The sequence below is a fragment of the Pelodiscus sinensis genome, chromosome 5, assembly GCF_052426305.1.
Source record: "Pelodiscus sinensis isolate ZL-2025 chromosome 5, ASM5242630v1, whole genome shotgun sequence".
Taxonomy (NCBI): domain Eukaryota; kingdom Metazoa; phylum Chordata; order Testudines; family Trionychidae; genus Pelodiscus; species Pelodiscus sinensis.
Genome location: NC_143056.1, coordinates 106,308,748 through 106,326,056, shown reverse-complemented (window position 1 = coordinate 106,326,056; position 17,309 = coordinate 106,308,748). Strand labels below are relative to the sequence as shown.

The 17,309-nt window shown below is 43.3% G+C and overlaps 2 protein-coding genes across 7 annotated transcripts in view; one reads left to right on the top strand and one right to left on the bottom strand.

Moving 5' to 3' along the window:
- Positions 1-3,538, bottom strand: part of SBF2 (SET binding factor 2) — a 639,223-nt gene extending 635,685 nt beyond the window's left edge. For 3 of the 6 annotated variants that reach the window (XM_006129312.5, XM_006129315.5, XM_025187865.3), the window contains exon 1: positions 3,335-3,538. In XM_006129312.5, the coding sequence (XP_006129374.2) occupies positions 3,335-3,389 (55 nt within the window). In that variant the 5' untranslated portion in view covers positions 3,390-3,538. The remainder of the gene's footprint in view (positions 1-3,334) is intronic. The other 3 variants (XM_006129314.5, XM_006129313.5, XM_006129316.5) reach the window with 1 other exon arrangement.
- A 7,062-nt stretch (positions 3,539-10,600) lies between these two features.
- Positions 10,601-13,173, top strand: ADM (adrenomedullin). Its single transcript, XM_075927945.2, has 4 exons — positions 10,601-10,729; positions 11,248-11,358; positions 11,589-11,729; positions 12,099-13,173. The coding sequence occupies exons 2-4, from the start codon at positions 11,261-11,263 to the stop codon at positions 12,409-12,411; spliced, it is 552 nt and encodes a 183-aa protein (XP_075784060.1). The 5' UTR covers positions 10,601-10,729; positions 11,248-11,260; the 3' UTR covers positions 12,412-13,173.
- The last annotated feature ends 4,136 nt before the right edge of the window (positions 13,174-17,309 follow it).

Sequence of the window (17,309 nt, the reverse complement as noted above, 5' to 3'; positions counted from 1 at the left end):
AAATGCCTTTTTAAAAGAGAAACTAACAAGAAAAATGTCTACACACAAGTTTATTTAAACCATCAAGGATAATTACAAGTTTCTTACAGAAATATTTTGGGCCTACCTATTTCATGTAGAAGGAAATGGAATAAATACACCAAAACAACTTCAGAATTTTACAAAAGAAAAAAACAGTCTGCATACTCTGCATATTATGAAATTGCATGTGGGGGTGAAGGAATTTAGAACACTGTGTTGCATAGTCTGCTGGAGAATGTTGTTTTCTCTCAAACATTTTGAACAGTAGGTGTTAAAACCGCAGCAAACCCTAACTTTTGATTACTCTGTCTAAACTATTTCAAGTATCAGAGGGGTAGCCGTGTTAGTCTGAATCTGCAAAAGCGACGAGGAGTCCTGTGGCACCTTATAGACTAACTGAAGTGTAGGAGCATAAGCTTTCGTGGGCAAAGACCCACTTCGTCAGATGCATGTAGAGGAAATTTCCAGAGGCAGGTATAAATATGCAGGCCAGGATCAGGCTGAAGATGACGAGGTGGATCCAATCAAGGAGGATGAGATGAGGCCCACTTCTAGCAGCTGATCTGGAGGTGTGAATTCCAAGAGAGCAGAAGCTGCTTTTGTAGTTAGCAAGCCATTCACAGTCTTTGTTTAATCCAGAGTTGATTGTGTTGACTGTCCTGTTTGGCCGATGTATATAGCAGTGGGGCATTGTTGGCACATGATGGCATATATTACGTTGGTGGATGTGCAGGACATTGTCACTGGTACATTCTCCTGCACATCCACCAACGTAATATATGCCATCATGTGCCAACAATGCCCCACTGCTATATACATCGGCCAAACAGGACAGTCCCTACGTAAAAGAATCAATGGACACAAATCTGATATTAGGAATGGCAACATACAAAAACCTGTAGGGGAACACTTCAATCTTCCTGGACACACAATTGCAGATCTAAAAGTAGCCATCCTGCAGCAAAAAAACTTCAGGACCAGACTTCAAAGAGAAACTGCTGAGCTACAGTTCATCTTTAAGTTTGACACAATCAACTCTGGATTAAACAAAGACTGTGAATGGCTTGCTAACTACAAAAGCAGCTTCTGCTCTCTTGAAATTCACACCTCCAGATCAGCTGCTAGAAGTGGGCCTCATCTCATCCTCCTTGATTGGATCCACCTCGTCATCTCCAGCCTGATCCTGGCCTGCATATTTATACCTGCCTCTGGAAATTTCCTCTACATGCATCTGACGAAGTGGGTCTTTGCCCACGAAAGCTTATGCTCCTACACTTCAGTTAGTCTATAAGGTGCCACAGGACTCCTCGTCGCTTAAACTATTTCAGGAGACAAACTCTTCAGATTAAGGCCCCATCCTGGAAACGCTTATGCACATTTAGAACTTCACACAAGGTAGCAGTCCAGAAGTCAATAAGATGTGAACGGAATAATGCATATGCTTAAGTGTTTGAACACTCAGGTTTTACAGATATTTGTCCAAGTTTGATCAGTCAATTTACTTCATATAGCAAATATATCAAAGTTGACAGCATCCCTTTAGTAAAAAGCAATCTATATCTTGTATCTTCCACTCTATTGCCCTTTGCTTCTTGCACCCTATTTTCACTTCACAGTGCTTTGTAAATCTATAATTTCACATTGGGATTAGAAAAGACGATATATATGTTATAATGGAAGGACCCAATTATGGTGTGAATTCTAGAAAGGACACCAAATCTTTTATTGACAGATTTTTATATAAGCCTTTCAATCTTATACATATGATTAATAGATTTTATTTGTATGTTAAAGAAAAAAGATGCTAATCTCTTACTATGTATATTTTGAAAATACATAAAATAAACTATGGATTAAGTACTACCTTTAGAGAATCTATTAATACAGACTCAAATACAAGATTTAAATAGGGTTTGTTAGATGTGGCTTTGGGTATTTAAAAAAACACTTAATCATTTAAAATCCATCTTAATTACAATAGCTTATTAAATGATCGCCCTAAAGTATCCACTGAAAGGCAAGTCTGTATGTATTTGTGTACCAGTGGACAACTGAATTGAAAGTGTAAAATACTGCAGTATAAAAGTTGAAAGCTCCTTCAGCAATATCCATAAACAAGTGATGTCATGTCATTATTGACAAATATGATAGAGAGAAAAATATATATTTCATTTAATTAGCAAAATATGATTTTTCTTTGCCTGCAAGGTTGTACACAGAACATAACTAATGTTTCTCCCTGTCTTCTGACCAGAGGGAAGCAAAAACATCTTTGTTGTGACAATTCTATAACAGATGCAACCTAACAGAGTCTACAAAATTCCATATTGTCATCTGCACTATATCAGCAATGGCATTCCAGCAAGTGATAACTAACAATTGTTTGTCCCCAAACAAGGACAATAAACCCAGTCGTTTTCCGGGGAGATCCCTGTTGACTTAGCCAACTTTCTTTTAGTATTATCTTTACTATTCTGCTAAACAAAACATTTAACACACACACACACACACACACACACACAGAGGTAGGAGAAAGGAACAATAAAAATATTATTCCTTACAGTGAATACACCTCATAAAATAACAAACAAGAATTCTATCTGGGGATTCAGGTTAAGCTAACATTTTTAATAAATGTTGTTAAAAATGGCTGTTTTAATAAACAAAAGCTAATATATTTGTTAGTCTCTAAGGTGCCAAAGGACTACACGTTTTTAAAGATACAGACTAACACAGCTACCCCTCTGATGGTTTATATGATGAAAATTATGAGCCATTTAAAGTCTCTTTTTCATAATTTCCCTCATCCAAATGATCAAGATGGCTTCTATATAGCACAAAAGCCTGCATCCACTATGTGAAATTAGTGCCGGGATCAGACCTCTTCCTAGTCCTGACAATGACCATTCCCCTGCGTCATTCATGATTAGCTCAGGATATGACAGGAGCTTGGGGGGGGGGGGGTTACCGGTGTATTTCTATTTTCACTGACAGACTGCGATAGCCACTCCGCACGTGTCCGTGCTCTGGGAAGGTTCTGAGGCAAACCTGCCTGCCTGGCTCCGCCGGAGGAGAAGAATCCCCCATCCCGCCACTGGCAAGCCACGAACCCCCTTCATGAAAGCAACCGCCTGACTCCACCAACCACCTGCACAGAAGCTGTAGCGTTGCCCGCCAGTTCGCCCCTCTCCCCCAACAGCCTCTGGCACGCGCGGCCCCACCGCCTCCTCTCCTGGGTGCCAGCGTGACAGCAGGGCTGGCAAGGGAGGCCAGCCCCGCGCGGGGCGGCAGCGTTACACACCGCCACACCTACCTGGCTTCTCGTGGCCATAGCCCACCACAATGAAATAGTCAGCCAGCCTAGCCATGGCCGAGCCGGGCCCGCCTCGGCCCCCGCCACTACTGAGGCTCTGTTGCCGCTCGGGCGCTCAGCATCCTGCCCCCTGCTCCAACAAGAGCAGCACCTCAGCCATGTTGGACGCCCAGGCGCATTATGCGCCTGCGCGCTACCTCAGCCGCTGTGCTATGACCCGGCCTGGGCTGGGCGTGGGCTGCGGGGTTTACAGTTCGCACGCGGCGCGGTGCTGCGGGGCTCTGTTGAGGCTATTGTCAATTTCACACAGGCTGTGGCGGGGTGCAGCGGCTTCCCACCCTGTTTGCATTTGCGAGTACACGCGGCACGAGCAGACCAGTGCATATGTAAAGCTCTCTCCCAAAATAAACGTGCTTGGTCTCGGCGCTTGAACTTGAGCTTGGCTTCTTCCTATTTCAAAGGGTTGCAGGCAGGTAGTTTACCCGTGCACTTCTAGTGCATGCAAAACCAGTCATGTCTCTCTCCAAAATTCCCACCCAAAGATTATGCTCCATAATCTGATAAAGACTGCAACAAGACAACATTGTTCTTTCCTCCTATTTATATTTATTGACGCATTTTTAGTTTAGCTCATGAAAACTACAAAAAAGGTAGCTAAGGGTCTTTCTAAAATATCCTCCCTGACCGAATTCAACACCTAAATATGGGGTTCGGATTTTTTTCTGTTATGAAATGTGCAGTGAAGCACATCGTCCTCTTTGTTTTATATAATATTTTGCAGATGCATGTATAAATTCAGTCTATGCCAAATAAACGCCTTAATAGGAACTATCACAGTATTGCCTTAAAATAGCCTCCCTGAGTAGCTTCTCAAGAATGGAATTTATAGTGACTATGAATTTCCAGGAAGTTTCCTGTTTACATTTTCTTTTGGATGTTAGGAACATGCAACAGTGCGGCAGGAAGCAAGCTTTCCTTAACTGAGTGCAGTTATAATGGCACAGCATTCACCAAGACCTTTAAGTTTTTTCTAGTAACTATATGACTGTTATGCTTAAACTGACTTATCTCTAGCAATAAAGTCAGCAGGGAAATCTGGGAGAAAGTCTGTGTGTATAAGAGAGAAAGGCTATGTCTACACTGCAGAGTTTTTCCAGGATACCAAACTCTGCTGCGTCCAGGGAATGCATCTGCTTTTCCGAATTTTTTTTCGGAAGAGCACACACGCTTTTTTGGCATCCCTGTAAACTTTGTTTTATGAGGAAGAAGGGATGTTCCAAAAAGGGGGGGGGGGGGCTCTGACATTTGGCCCGGTGTAGATGGGCCAACTGTCAGAAAAGCCTCTTCCGAAAAAAGAAGTAGAAAAGTTTTTCTAGAAGAACAGTGCAGTATAGACATAGCCAGAGAGAGAGAGAGAGAGAGGGGAAGAGAGGGTACGTATACTCAGCAACATTATTTTGAAATAACAGTCCGTGTGTACACAACAGGCCGTTATTTCAAAATAATGGCCAAAATACTGTCAAGCTGGAGGACTTCTTACTCCAACTCCTGTAACCCTCATTCCACAAGGAGTAAGGGAAATCGTAGGAGGAGTGCTTTATTTCAGAATAAGTACTGTGTAGACACTCCCAATTTCGAGATAAGCTATTTCAAAATAAGCTACACAATTGATGTTGCTCAATTTGTGTAGCTTATTTGGAGTTAAACCCAGTTGTGTAGATGCTCCCAGAGAAAGAGAAAGAGAAAGAGAAAGAGAAAGAGAAAGAGAAAGAGAAAGAGAAAGAGAAAGAGAAAGAGAAAGAGAAAGAGAAAGAGAAAGAGAAAGAGAAAGAGAAAGAGAAAGAGAGAACAGGCTGCCTGACTAGGCCTGGCCTAAATGCTATTAACCATATTGGATTGAAATCTTGATGTACCCTGAAATCCTGTTTCCGTACATATTTATTAACAGGTTTTCCAACTGTGCTTTCCTCTCCCACATATGTCACTTTCCATGTGGAGTACAGCTTTGGCACTAGCACCCAAGGAGGAAAAAATCAAGTAGGTATCACTTTAAATCCTCATCAGGAAGGTGTGACTCATGGGCAGTATCTCTTTAATTTAATATTTTTGATCTTCTGCTTACCCATTTCTGTGACACCTTAGCAAAATGCTATTCTTCAAGAGCCTACAGAGCTCATTTACTGTTAAGTGGAAGATTCCAGGATGCTATTTATAGTGTGTAAGTAGGACTGACAACTTTTGATCTTACCCCAAAGCCTAATTGGCCTACTGGGTGATGCAAAGATTTTGCTGAAATGTAGTGTGTCTGACAAGACATTGCTTGATTAACTGGTTGAGTGTATGCCCAAAATAGGCATGTTCAACAGCAGGATAGTTGGATCTGCAGCAGTAAGTGATATGAATCATTGTTCAGTTCAGTTACGTTACCACTGGATTTATTTCTAATCACACCACCATAAATCAGAATATGGAATACAGTAACAAACATATTTTATTTATGAACTTTATTTTCATATGTCAGATATTGAATAACTACACTTTACATTCAGAAGAGGTATAATTAGAAGCAACACTTTTCTAATATAGAACACAATTGTATGGATGATTAAAATCCTCCTGCTTGTTTACTTTCCAGCAGAGGGCAGCAGCTTATATTATTTATGGCAATTAATCATTCCAATATCATGTAGCAAGATTTAGACTTAATAAAATGCAGTGTAAGTGTCAGTAAAAAAGACAACAGTATAAGACGAATCTGTAATATTACATAACTTCTTAGAGAAAAAGAACTTTTGGGGATCTGATTAGATTATTTTGCTTCTCCCTGAGCATTAGAGAAGCAAGAAAAAATTTAAATGATACATTTTAAAAGTAGCGTGCAAGATTTTAGCAGTATCGTCCTCATGGATTTTAATGACTGAAACCAAAAGAGCTGTTTAAAAAATGTAGGGATAAAAAGTCTTAAAATAGTATCCTTTTACTAGTTTGAGATCTTTGGAAGAAAAATATTGCTGAAATAGCAAAAAAGGTATGCTTTAGTTAATCAATCATCTGTGTGAATTGGGATCAATGAGTCCCCACTAAAGTGAAACACAGCAATTGTTTGACCATGCTCAACAAGAATACAGAGCAGCTTTCAACAGTGACAGAATAGTATTCTGTACAATTGAAACTGCAGGGGAAGCTCATACAGACAGAATATAATCACCAAGTTTGGAATTTGACTAGGAGTTTTGGATTAACATTTCTACTTTTACAAAAAAATGCCCTGGAATTATTTTATCAAAACAAATTTGGGAACCTCTACTTCTGCACTTCATTTGAGAGCACACCTCAAAGCAGGTCAGTGTTACATAGGACTTTACTGGGATAATTAATTCAGTGTGCACCTAAGAGAAAAAAATATACTGAGGATTTCACCAACACTGCTACTAACAGTACCTCACTATTTATGCCTCTCCCATCCAAACAGACAAAGCCAAACCTTGGTTAGCTTGCAAAATCTAGTGGGATCACAGCACAGAGTGGCATGACTTAAAAACAGTCAATCAAAAGAAAAAGCACATCTTAATTTTAACTCACCTTGAACTAAACTACCTGGATGGTCACCATCATCATAGTATCTGACCATCTCCCAAATATTTATGGAGTAACCCTCTGTATATCTGTATCATCCAGTAATAGTACCCACTGCAAATGAGGACAAGGGACTAGATAGATAAGATTAGATACTTGCCTGAGGTCATAGAGGAAATCTATAGGAGAGGGAAGAATTGAAACTAATTTTACTGACTCCCTGTCCAACTCCTCAATACTGAGATCATATTTCCTCCTTGGGAGGGAGAGAAACTCATCCTGTTCTTCCTGGATATGAAAAAGAGTTCTCAGGACATTGGGTGGACTTACATTATAGATGGGACATTCCAGATGTTGAATATTATGGAGAAGTCCCAGGCCCTACATTTTCAAAAGTCTCTAAAGATATTTGGGTGCCTCAATTTTTGGATTCTCACCACTTTGTGAAAACCAGATGCCATTATCTCTTGTTAGGCACCTAAAATTCAAGGCACCTACTATCACTAGTCACTTTTGAATATGTTTGCCTTGATTAACTGAAAAGCAATAAACCTAAAAATAAGAGTTCTTCACTTTGATTTTGGCTGGGATTTTACACACTACTTAGTATAGAATACGTACATTAATATCTTTAGTTCAACTTCAAAGCCACTTTAATATGTAATATAACAATTTGCATTTAAATTTAATCATAGTAACATCAAGCCATACTTAAGTGGCAGCTTCCATACTCCTTGCATCCACTGACTTTAAGGGGAAATTTTCTTGCATAAGTCATGTGGAATTTGGCCAAAACTCTATCTTCCCATTGATGCACAGAAATTTTAGAGAAAGTCTCAGGACAATAATTCTACTTAGCACTTTACCTATTCAAAGTGCTGTACAAACACACACTAATCCTCACTATCTCCCTGCAAAGAAGGCATATACTGTTAATCCAATTGTACATACAGGAAAACTGAGATACAGAGAAGTTGAAGTGAGTTGCCCAAGGTCAACAGCAAGTCAGTAACAGATTAAAACTGCATATGTCATAATATGCAGTCTAGAACTCCTTCCTCCAGACCAGCGAGTTTCCCAATTAACAATAGTACTTATGGGAGAATGGACATATCATAGGAAAAAATAATATTTTCTATTGTATTTAATTATGTTGCCTCCAAAATATATTATAAATAATACAGTACTTACAAGGAACTTCCTGTCTCTGTTTTTTATGACGTGCAAGTAACTTGTCTATTTAAGAAATCATTTTCAAAATAAAAAAGGCACTATCACTCTGTGTACAAACCCAGTGCTTACAGCTCACGTTTAAACTCTTTGTGTGTGTGTGTATACTTACTTTCATATCTTTAGTTCAACTTCTAAGTCACTTTAATAGGACACAAGCATGTGAATTCAGAAAACAAGCATATGAAATCAGAAAGTTTTCACGTTAGAACTAAAATCAGCTTTACCTGTCCCAGCCCTTTTCAGAAACTACCCAGATTGATAAAGTGAGTGCCGAGTTTCAATCCCAAGTTAGGCTGATTTATAAATGTGTATAAAATGATTTATACATTGCAGCACTGAAATGGTGTTTGTAAAGAACAGACTTTTAAGCATGACACTGCTGAGTGACACAGAGTGTGAGTGATTTATTACAAATCTTGTCTCCAGGTAGGACTCTTCTGTATAGTTTCTAAAATTATAAGAATGGAATTTCTCTTTGGCCAATAATTTTAATTAGAGATTTTCCACAATTGAGGAAATGTGTTATCTGACTGGAATTGCAGAAGATTATAATAATATGAAAACAAAGCAATACCCATTACAATAAATCCTGCCTTCTCAGAAAAAGAAACTTAATAATGTTTTATTGATGATTAAGGGAGGTTTTAAGCAAATGGGTAGGAGGCACTGGAGCTTTAACTGCATAAATGATCATTTGAAAGTATGTTAATTTGTCAGAGCAATTTTTAGTGATATGTTCCTTTCATTCCTTTTCTCTCTCATGTGCTTCTTAATTATTTCCTTCCTCTGCTGAGCCTTTAACTATCACTGCATTATTTAACTCTGGCTTGGGACAGTTTGGGTAAAAGGAAATGAAACTACTGAATGAAGTCACACAGATTCCTGAATGCTTGCAGGATTAAGCCCTGAAATTGTATTAAAATCCCAATATGGAAACTTTCCACTTTTTCTGGAGAAAGATCAAATGTGTTTGGAAGTGGACGACCTATCTGCCTTCACTGCAGTAGCTGCATTGCAACTTCAGGGAGAATAATTAACCCGGAAAATGCACCTGCAATGCCCTAACCACCTACCTTACTGGCAGTAGCCTAGCAGTCTATCCCCAAAGCAGTGGGGCTGCTGCGAGACATGAATGATTGCTCTGGACGCTGCTGGCAAGGGAGGGATTACTTTAGACTGAGTAATCTGTGAAAAGCTCACATCCACATCCCTTTGCAAGTGTGATACATGCCACAGTTACCTAGAGAGATGGCATCACACACCTATACACACCTGATTTCCTAAATACAGTTTCTCTCGCCAGGACTGTGAATTAAGACTCTGGGGAGTCTCAATCCAGTTTCTAGTTTTCAATATTTCTCAATGGCAAAAGTGGCAAGAAACACCAAAGGGTCTTCTGGGAAAATGTCAATACTAGGCCTCACTTAATCAGCGGATAAATCTGGTTCCTTCTGGCACAGAGTAAAATATTTTATAGTAAAAAGAATCAGAAGGAAAAAGAGAAAAAAGAAATTAAAACCTCTGAAATGTTCACAGTAAAGTTATCACACACTATTGTAAAACAGCTATATTTTTCTGGCTATGGTGAAGGGTCCCGATCCGGCAAACATGCACGTGCTTAACTTTGCTACCCTGACTGAAGTTAAACACGTTTCAGTGTTTGTAGGATTAGGGTCAGCACATGACAACTCTTTCCTTATATAAACATATATTTAAAATGCATAGATTTTAGTATTTTAGATAGCCGTGTATCTAGTTCCATAGCAGTACAATTTGCTTTGTTTGAACCTTTGAATGTTTGTTCTTAACTTAATGTTTTAACAATATCCAAATGTCAGCTTACATTAAAACAATCAAAAAGAGAGAAACATGCTCTAGAGTGGGTAATAAATACAACTATTGGATGATGTATTCATTTACTTACTTATGTAACAAAGCCTGTTCTTCATTAAAACTATCCTTTGCATTTCACATTTTCCAAATATATATTTAAAATTTGACTGGCTGCACTTGCATGGATTTTGAACACTACTAGGTCTAGCTACAATACATCTATAAACGTCTATCTATAGTGTTTATTTTCTGTGATGGGAACTATATAGTATATACTATCCTATATAGGTACGGTGTTCCGAGTATAATGCAGAATCATCAATATAGCAGATACTGTAAATTGTAATGAACATTGCAGCATGCAATGACTAAGAACCCACACCTAAAAATTCCTTTGATAATTAGCACAACGCTAACAGCTTGTCCGGGATTTGTTTTGCTAATCTTCCTACTTTTGCCCTAGCATTGGTTGCCCCGATCCATACTCATTGCGGCAGTATGATTAATATTAGACGTGCATGGGTCGGAGAGGGATGGGGGCAGAAAGTGTCAGAGCAGTCATACGAAGCTCCTCCCCCTTCCCAGCGGCGTTGCTCTATATAAATGTGAAGTGGAGCGCAGGACAGTCAGTGGTTACTTCAGTGACGCGGAGGAGAGTTTCTAGAGGCAGCGAGGCTCGGGGGGGAGGGGAAACTATTACTTGGGGTCGGTATTATACAAAGACTTTTCTCAGTGGATTATCATTATCATCAGGTATGGAGCTTTGAAAAAGAGGAATTAAGTGTGGGTGCACAAGTAGTTACCAGATCTGGTTTACTTTTTAAAATGCATGAAGTTATGCTGATGAGTTTGCACTGGCTGTTGGTTTCATTTGTAGCTTGCAGAGTAAACCTAACATAGTTTTCTTTGCGAGTTAAGAAAGCTGAGCTGTCAAGGGTTACAAGCAAATGCAATTAAATATAGCGTGGTAGGGGAATTTGTTGCATGCTTTAAAATAAGTAGAAAGCTTTTTCTAATGACATCCTAATTTAGGGTATTTTGACAACAATTTTCTGCCTTCGGCTACGTGCTCAAGTAAAGTGTCTGACAAAAGCAAACTTTGGAGGTTCGCTTGTTTACTCTCCGATAAACTGCTCAGCAAATATTAGTTTAGCGCGCCCGCCCCAAGTCCCCGGCGACTGGGGACCATCCAGAGGCGTAGAGTCCCTGTAACTGAATACAGCTAGTGTCAGTATGGCCCGGTGACACCTTTCTTGTATCCTCGCCACCAGGATTTCAGCCAGAATGAGATTTGTTCACGTAACCCTCTTCTGTCTCGGATCTGTGACCTTCCTTGGGGCGGATGCTACGAGGCTAGACGTCGCTTCGCAATTCAAAAGAAAGTAAGTTTCTCGTCCGAAGTGTTCCTCCGGCCAGGCTGCGAAATGGCTCCAACGCGAGCCAAGCGGGCTGCATCCTAGAGCCGGAGGTGTAAACTCCTCTGCGACTAGCACGGTGCCTAAGCCAGACAACACCCCTTCGGCGCTGGCAGACCCGTTAGCCCCCAGCTTGTGCTTAGTCTGGCTCGGCTGTGGGCTCACGCTACCCCCCCCCCCTTTGCTGCTTCTTGCAGATGGACCAAATGGGCCCTGAGCCGGGCCAAGCGCGATGCCAACCCGGCCGGCACGTTCAGCGAGCTAGCGGTAGCAGCTGACGGGCAGCCTCTCATCCGGCCGCAGGACGTGAAAGAGGATCCCCGAGTATCGCCTCCCAGGTAACTCCTCGCAAGTCCGCCTGAGTCCCAGATCTCCCCCCTTGGGGGCGGTAAAATCCCCTGGGATCCGGCATCGGCCTCGCCCGCTTTCAGCTGGCGGGAGGCGAGCAAGTGTGCGGTGGGAAGCCGCACAGAGCCGGGAACCTGAGCCCCGGGTACGCTGGAATAGCAGCATCCCTCAGACCGCGCGGTCACCTCCGCCGGGCGCTCGGGGCGGTAGCCAGGCGTGCACTGCTTACCCCCCTCCCCGGCGGGCGCGGTTGAGCCCTAGCTTCCCGCGCCCCGGAGCCGGCTCCCTCCGCTTGGAGTCCCGCTGTCCCTTTGCAACCCCTGCTCCTCTCACGCCTCCTTTCTCTCTGTGCCCCGCAGCGGCCCGGCGGACGCCCGCATCCGAGTGAAGCGCTACCGGCCCAGCACCAGCAGCTTCCCCCACTTCCAGGCGCTACGGCTGGGCTGCAGGTTCGGCACCTGCACCATCCAGCAGCTGGCCCATCAGATCTACCAGCTGACGGACAAGGACAAGGACGGCGCGGCCCCCCCGGGCAAGATCAGCCCGCAGGGCTACGGCCGCAGGCGGCGCTCTGTGCCAGCCCCTCGCCGGACGCGAGCCCCGGGCGCCGCAAGCCCTGGCCAGCCAGGCTGGGTACCGCCGCAGCCCCGCGCCCCCGCCCGCATGACTTAGAACTGCAGCCCAGCACCGCGCTGGCCCGCCGCGGAGAGCGGATTCGGCATCAGGGAACCCCCGGGGCAGAGGCCTCGGAGACCGAGCGGGGAAGCAGGACGCTCACCCGCTGGGCCTTGGACTGACCCTCCCAGAGGCGGCAGCTGCCTCCCCCCGCCAGAGGCGCTCGGCACCTGCCGGGCCGGACCCGCCAGCGGCGCCGAGCCCCTCAGAAGGTGTGTGGCGCTACGGGAGAGCTCACGGCTGGCCCCTTCTCTCTGGCCATGCCACATCACACGGCGCTGCGGCTGCTTCGGCTGCCACTGACGTTGCAAACCCTGGATCTCGGACACACGGGGACTTGTCCCTGCCTGCCCTGGCCGCTGGGCTGCGGGACTAGCTCCCTCTGGTTGTCTGCAGCCGGCAGGGAATCTGACACTCAAGTCCCCGCGGGGACTGCCTTATACTTGAATGTAACTCAGAGGAAAAGTGCAATCGTGCCTGGTCTAATTATAAGTGCTGTGTGTAGAATAAGATAAATATCAATATTTAAGATTTTTACTGTTTCCCATCGTTTTTGCATAATTGAAGAGTTATTTTTATACGGTTTTTTGCATAAGGGCATTGTATTCCCCTTGTTTTCCATAGCGTGAATGTAAAATCTTGGTGTTTAACTCTGAGTTTCTTATCTTGCATTCTGGACTGGTGACAGATGTAGAGAATGTATTTGCTATTCTCCATGGGTAACGTGTGAAATAAACACTATTACATAAAACAACACTGTTATGGTCCCTCTCTGGGAAAGGGGGACAAGATCAAAATTAGTTATTTCTTACCCTGTTCTCTCCTATAGTAACCAATTTGACAGGGCTGTGCAATAACAGGCTACCAGGCCATTAATCACGGGCAGTTTATAGCAGCCAATGTAGGACCAAAAGCTTCTAGCAAGTAAATGTAACCTACCCTTTAAAGTCTCGGAGCAGGGCTATTTAGAAGTCTCCAAGGCTTTTCCTGAGCCCGTGATTCAACCCAGGCTGAAATGTCTCACAGGCTCGATCGTGCGAGTTTATTTTTGCCATAATTAATCAGAGGAAACAATGCAAACTTCCAACATTGCACAACAAAGTAATAGATTTATTGAGGCATTCTGTTCCCAAAATGCTCATGGCAGTTTACAAGTTACTTATAGTGAAGGATTTTCTGGGCCACAGTTCAGGTTAAAGTTGCCGACTGGATCAATGTGGGCAGGACATCTTAGCATTACTTAAAAAAAAAACCCCAAACCAGAAAACAAATTCGAGATACTATGGAGTTTATTAACAGAGCTACAGCACCATCTAACGGTGTTGTTCATCACCAATGCGCCAAAGATCAGCTCAGGCTCAGAGTGAATGCTTTCAACCACCCACGTAGGTGGGGGTCCTCACCACTTCACATTTTTCATTGCATTTAGAACTTTTGTAGAGTTTATGGGAGGCATCGTTTTTCAAAGAGGGGGCGGGGAGGAAACAATTAGTTTCTTCTTAGCTGAGCTACCTCTGCAAAAGGTGGAAGTGACCCCCTCCACCTATTTGAACAAAAGTTGTAGCTGTGTGCATGAGTTGGTTGTGATTGAGGCACCCACAAGTTTTTATAGGCACATTTTATAGAGGCTTGAGTGTTAACCACTTTCCCCCAATTTTTTTCAACTAAGACTTCTATAGTCTAGAGCTATGGGGTTTTTATATAGTTAGGTTTCTGGTTGAGGTTTTTATTTTTACAAACTAGCACTTATATCTGTAACAAACAGGTGACAAGTAAAACCACAAGAAAGATTTATCCCTTTCCTGGTGCTGACATTTCTGATCTAGATTTGTGGAAAGCAACGATAGGATGGGTGAAAATAACATTTTCAAAAGCACATATGTAAAACATTGTCCTTTATATGTTGATCAGGCTTCCATTCCCCCCAGAAACATTGTCTCCTGCAAATTTCAGCAGGTGGCTGCCAACTGCAAATCCAGCAAGTAGCTACTGTAAAAATCATTACAGATATAAAGATCATGAAGTAAGTCTGGCTTCTGCAGTCAAACAAAAAGTAGTGTTATAGAGAAAGATACCCCAGGATTTCATCTTTTGTATGTCCAGACAGCGGAGCTATTTTGGAATACTGGAGGTATCCCAGAAGAGCTGTTCCACATTTTTAGTGCCATTCTGGGATTCCTTGTTTCATGAGGGTTAAAGGATGTCTTGAAATAGGCTATTTCAAAATAAGCTGCACAAATTGTGTAGCTTATTCCAAGATAAGGTTGCTGTCTAGACACACCCTGGCCCCACTGAAGTCATCTTAACTACTCATAGGGCACATCTACACAGCAGGGCTAAAACCCAAATTAGCTAAACAATTTGAGCTATGTCAATTGTGTAGCTGAAGTAGAAATAGCTTATTTCAGCTTTTGGCACTGTCTACACAGCAGGAAGTCCGAGAGAGCACTCTTCCTCCAACTTCCCTTACTGTTTGTAAAATGAGGGTTACAGAAGTCAGAAGTCCTCCCACTTGATATTATTTCCACATTATATTGATATAACTGTTTGTATTGTAGACACAGACTACGTTATTTTGGAGTAATGCCAGTTATCCTGAAATAATACTGCTGTCCATACAGATTCCAGAAGGGCTAGGACACTGCCCATATTCTCCTTCTGTGGGACCAATGACTTATGGAAGGCACTTTCTGCAGTTACATAATTGTGCACCTGGGTGACTCCAAAAGTTGTAAGGTAAGGCTGAACCAGATGGCAGGTTTGATGTTTACTTTAGTGAATAAAAATCTAAAAAGCATGGCACAGTCCAGCTACTGTTTTTTTTTTCTGTATATTGCCAAAAATAATCCCTTGTTTAAAAGGGCATACTTTGTTTGGTTTTTTTCCACAGAGACATACCAAAGCTGAAACCTGCAACATTCATGGCTTACTTGGGGATGATTGAAGCCAGCAAACTGCTGCTGTGTGGGGTGGCACTATGTTGATCTCCTAAGAGTTTAAAAAATAGGCTTCAACTGAGAAGGATCAAGAGTGCCATCTGCTGCAGCAGAAGGGAGCAGCAAAGCCCTATAGCTGTAACAAGGATGGTCACACAGTACAGACTGAACAGGAATTAAAGTACAAATCTGTTTTTCCTCTATATTAGTTTTTGAAAAGAAGGGGGGGGCATGTTATGTGCAAAGAGAAACGTTGCTGAGCCCTGAATGCCAGAAGATGATGGAACGACCCTTTGCTAGAGAACAGATGTTGTTATTTGGGTGTGAGGAAAAAGGGATGTATCCGAAAATGCCAAAGACATTTGAGGCAAAGACATTTACTATATGACTTTATTTAGAGTCTACCATCAGGGTTCATGAAATGATAGATGCATGTAGACACTACAGTCATATTCAGCATTAAAACTGAGTACTAAGATTGGCTCCCCACTTCCAGCCAGGGTAAATTTGCCTCAGACTTCTGAGGCAAATAGAGCTCTTCTGTAAGCCTCTTTAGGGCCATGAAACTAATTTTAGGGGATACAGGGAAGGAAACATGACATGTGAAGGGCAGCTATAGTCTGCCATACATATTAATAATAATTAAGTAGTAATAACAAAGGCTTAGAGTATTTCATTTTATGGGAGAGAATGGAGGGGCTGGAGATCCATTAACAAGCATTGTCTGCAGTTCCCACTTAATTACCCTCTCAGATGGAAAGGATGTTGGGTACCTGTGAGGCAATACGGAAATACTATGCTGCTCCCATCCGGGCAAAAGTCCCTTTTGTGCAAAATGGCCAGTGTAGACAGCTGAGATTTGTTTTGCGCAAAAGCGCCCCGATCGCAAAAATGGCAATCGGGGCTTTTTTGCGCAAAAGCGTGTCTAGATTGGCCACGGACGCTTTTCTGCAAAGGTGCTTTTGCGGAAAAGTGTCCATGACAATCTAGACGCTCTTTTCTGAAAATGCTTTTAATGGAAAACTTTTCCGTTAAAAGCATTTCTGGAAAATTATGCCAGTCTAGATGTAGCCACGGAGCGTCCACACCTCAAGTGCGTTTTTGTGCAAGTAAATTGACAGAACAGAGGGGGGTTTGTAGTGTAGGTATTTCTCCTTCTACAAGGAATAACTCCTTTTTGCGCAAAAGTTCATGTACAAAAAGGTGTGTGTGGACGGGCAACAGGGGGTTTTGTGCAAGAAATGGCCTCCGGGGGGGAGAGGGAGGGGAAAACATAGGTCATGTGCCAAGTCTCCCCTCTCCACAGTGTTCCAACAGTCCCATGGCGCTGCCCGCTGCGGCTCCGGTCCCCTCAGTCTCACCGTTTACAGCCTATGTTTGTGTCCACTCTCACACTTCTGCCATCTGGACTGATGGTCAAATGCCCTGTGGCTTAGCCCCTGGCGGGGTTTTCGAGTCACCTCAGCGATGGGCCCACCCTCTCTCCAAGCCCCAACCCAGGGCCCTAAGGCAGGGAGTTTTATCCCTGCACAGCGGCGGGGGCAGTAGCCCCTAAACCCCTCCACTCACGGGTTCCACAGCCCTGCCCTGGGCCACTTCTTCCCCTGTCCCCAGATCTAGCTCTGGCTCGCTGCCTTGGGGCAGGACTCACCGCTGCCGTCCCCCGGTCCGAGCCCTCTAGACGGGCCTTCCTCTCCAACATCTCCTCTTCAGGCTCCCCACACCCTCTTAAATTGCCCACCGGTGCATGTAGAGACGCCATCCCCCTTACGTCTCCACCCCCCCGCCTCTTGGCATTCCCAGCGTGACGCTGCAGGTGACGTCATCTGCGGATGCCTCTGGCGTCGGGCACACTGCATCTCCCACTCTGCTTCCCTTTCTTGCCCGAGCTGCTTCCCAACTGGGGCCTTCCTTCTCTTCCTGGACCCTCCCCCCCCTTGCTCTTCAGCTCGCGGCTTC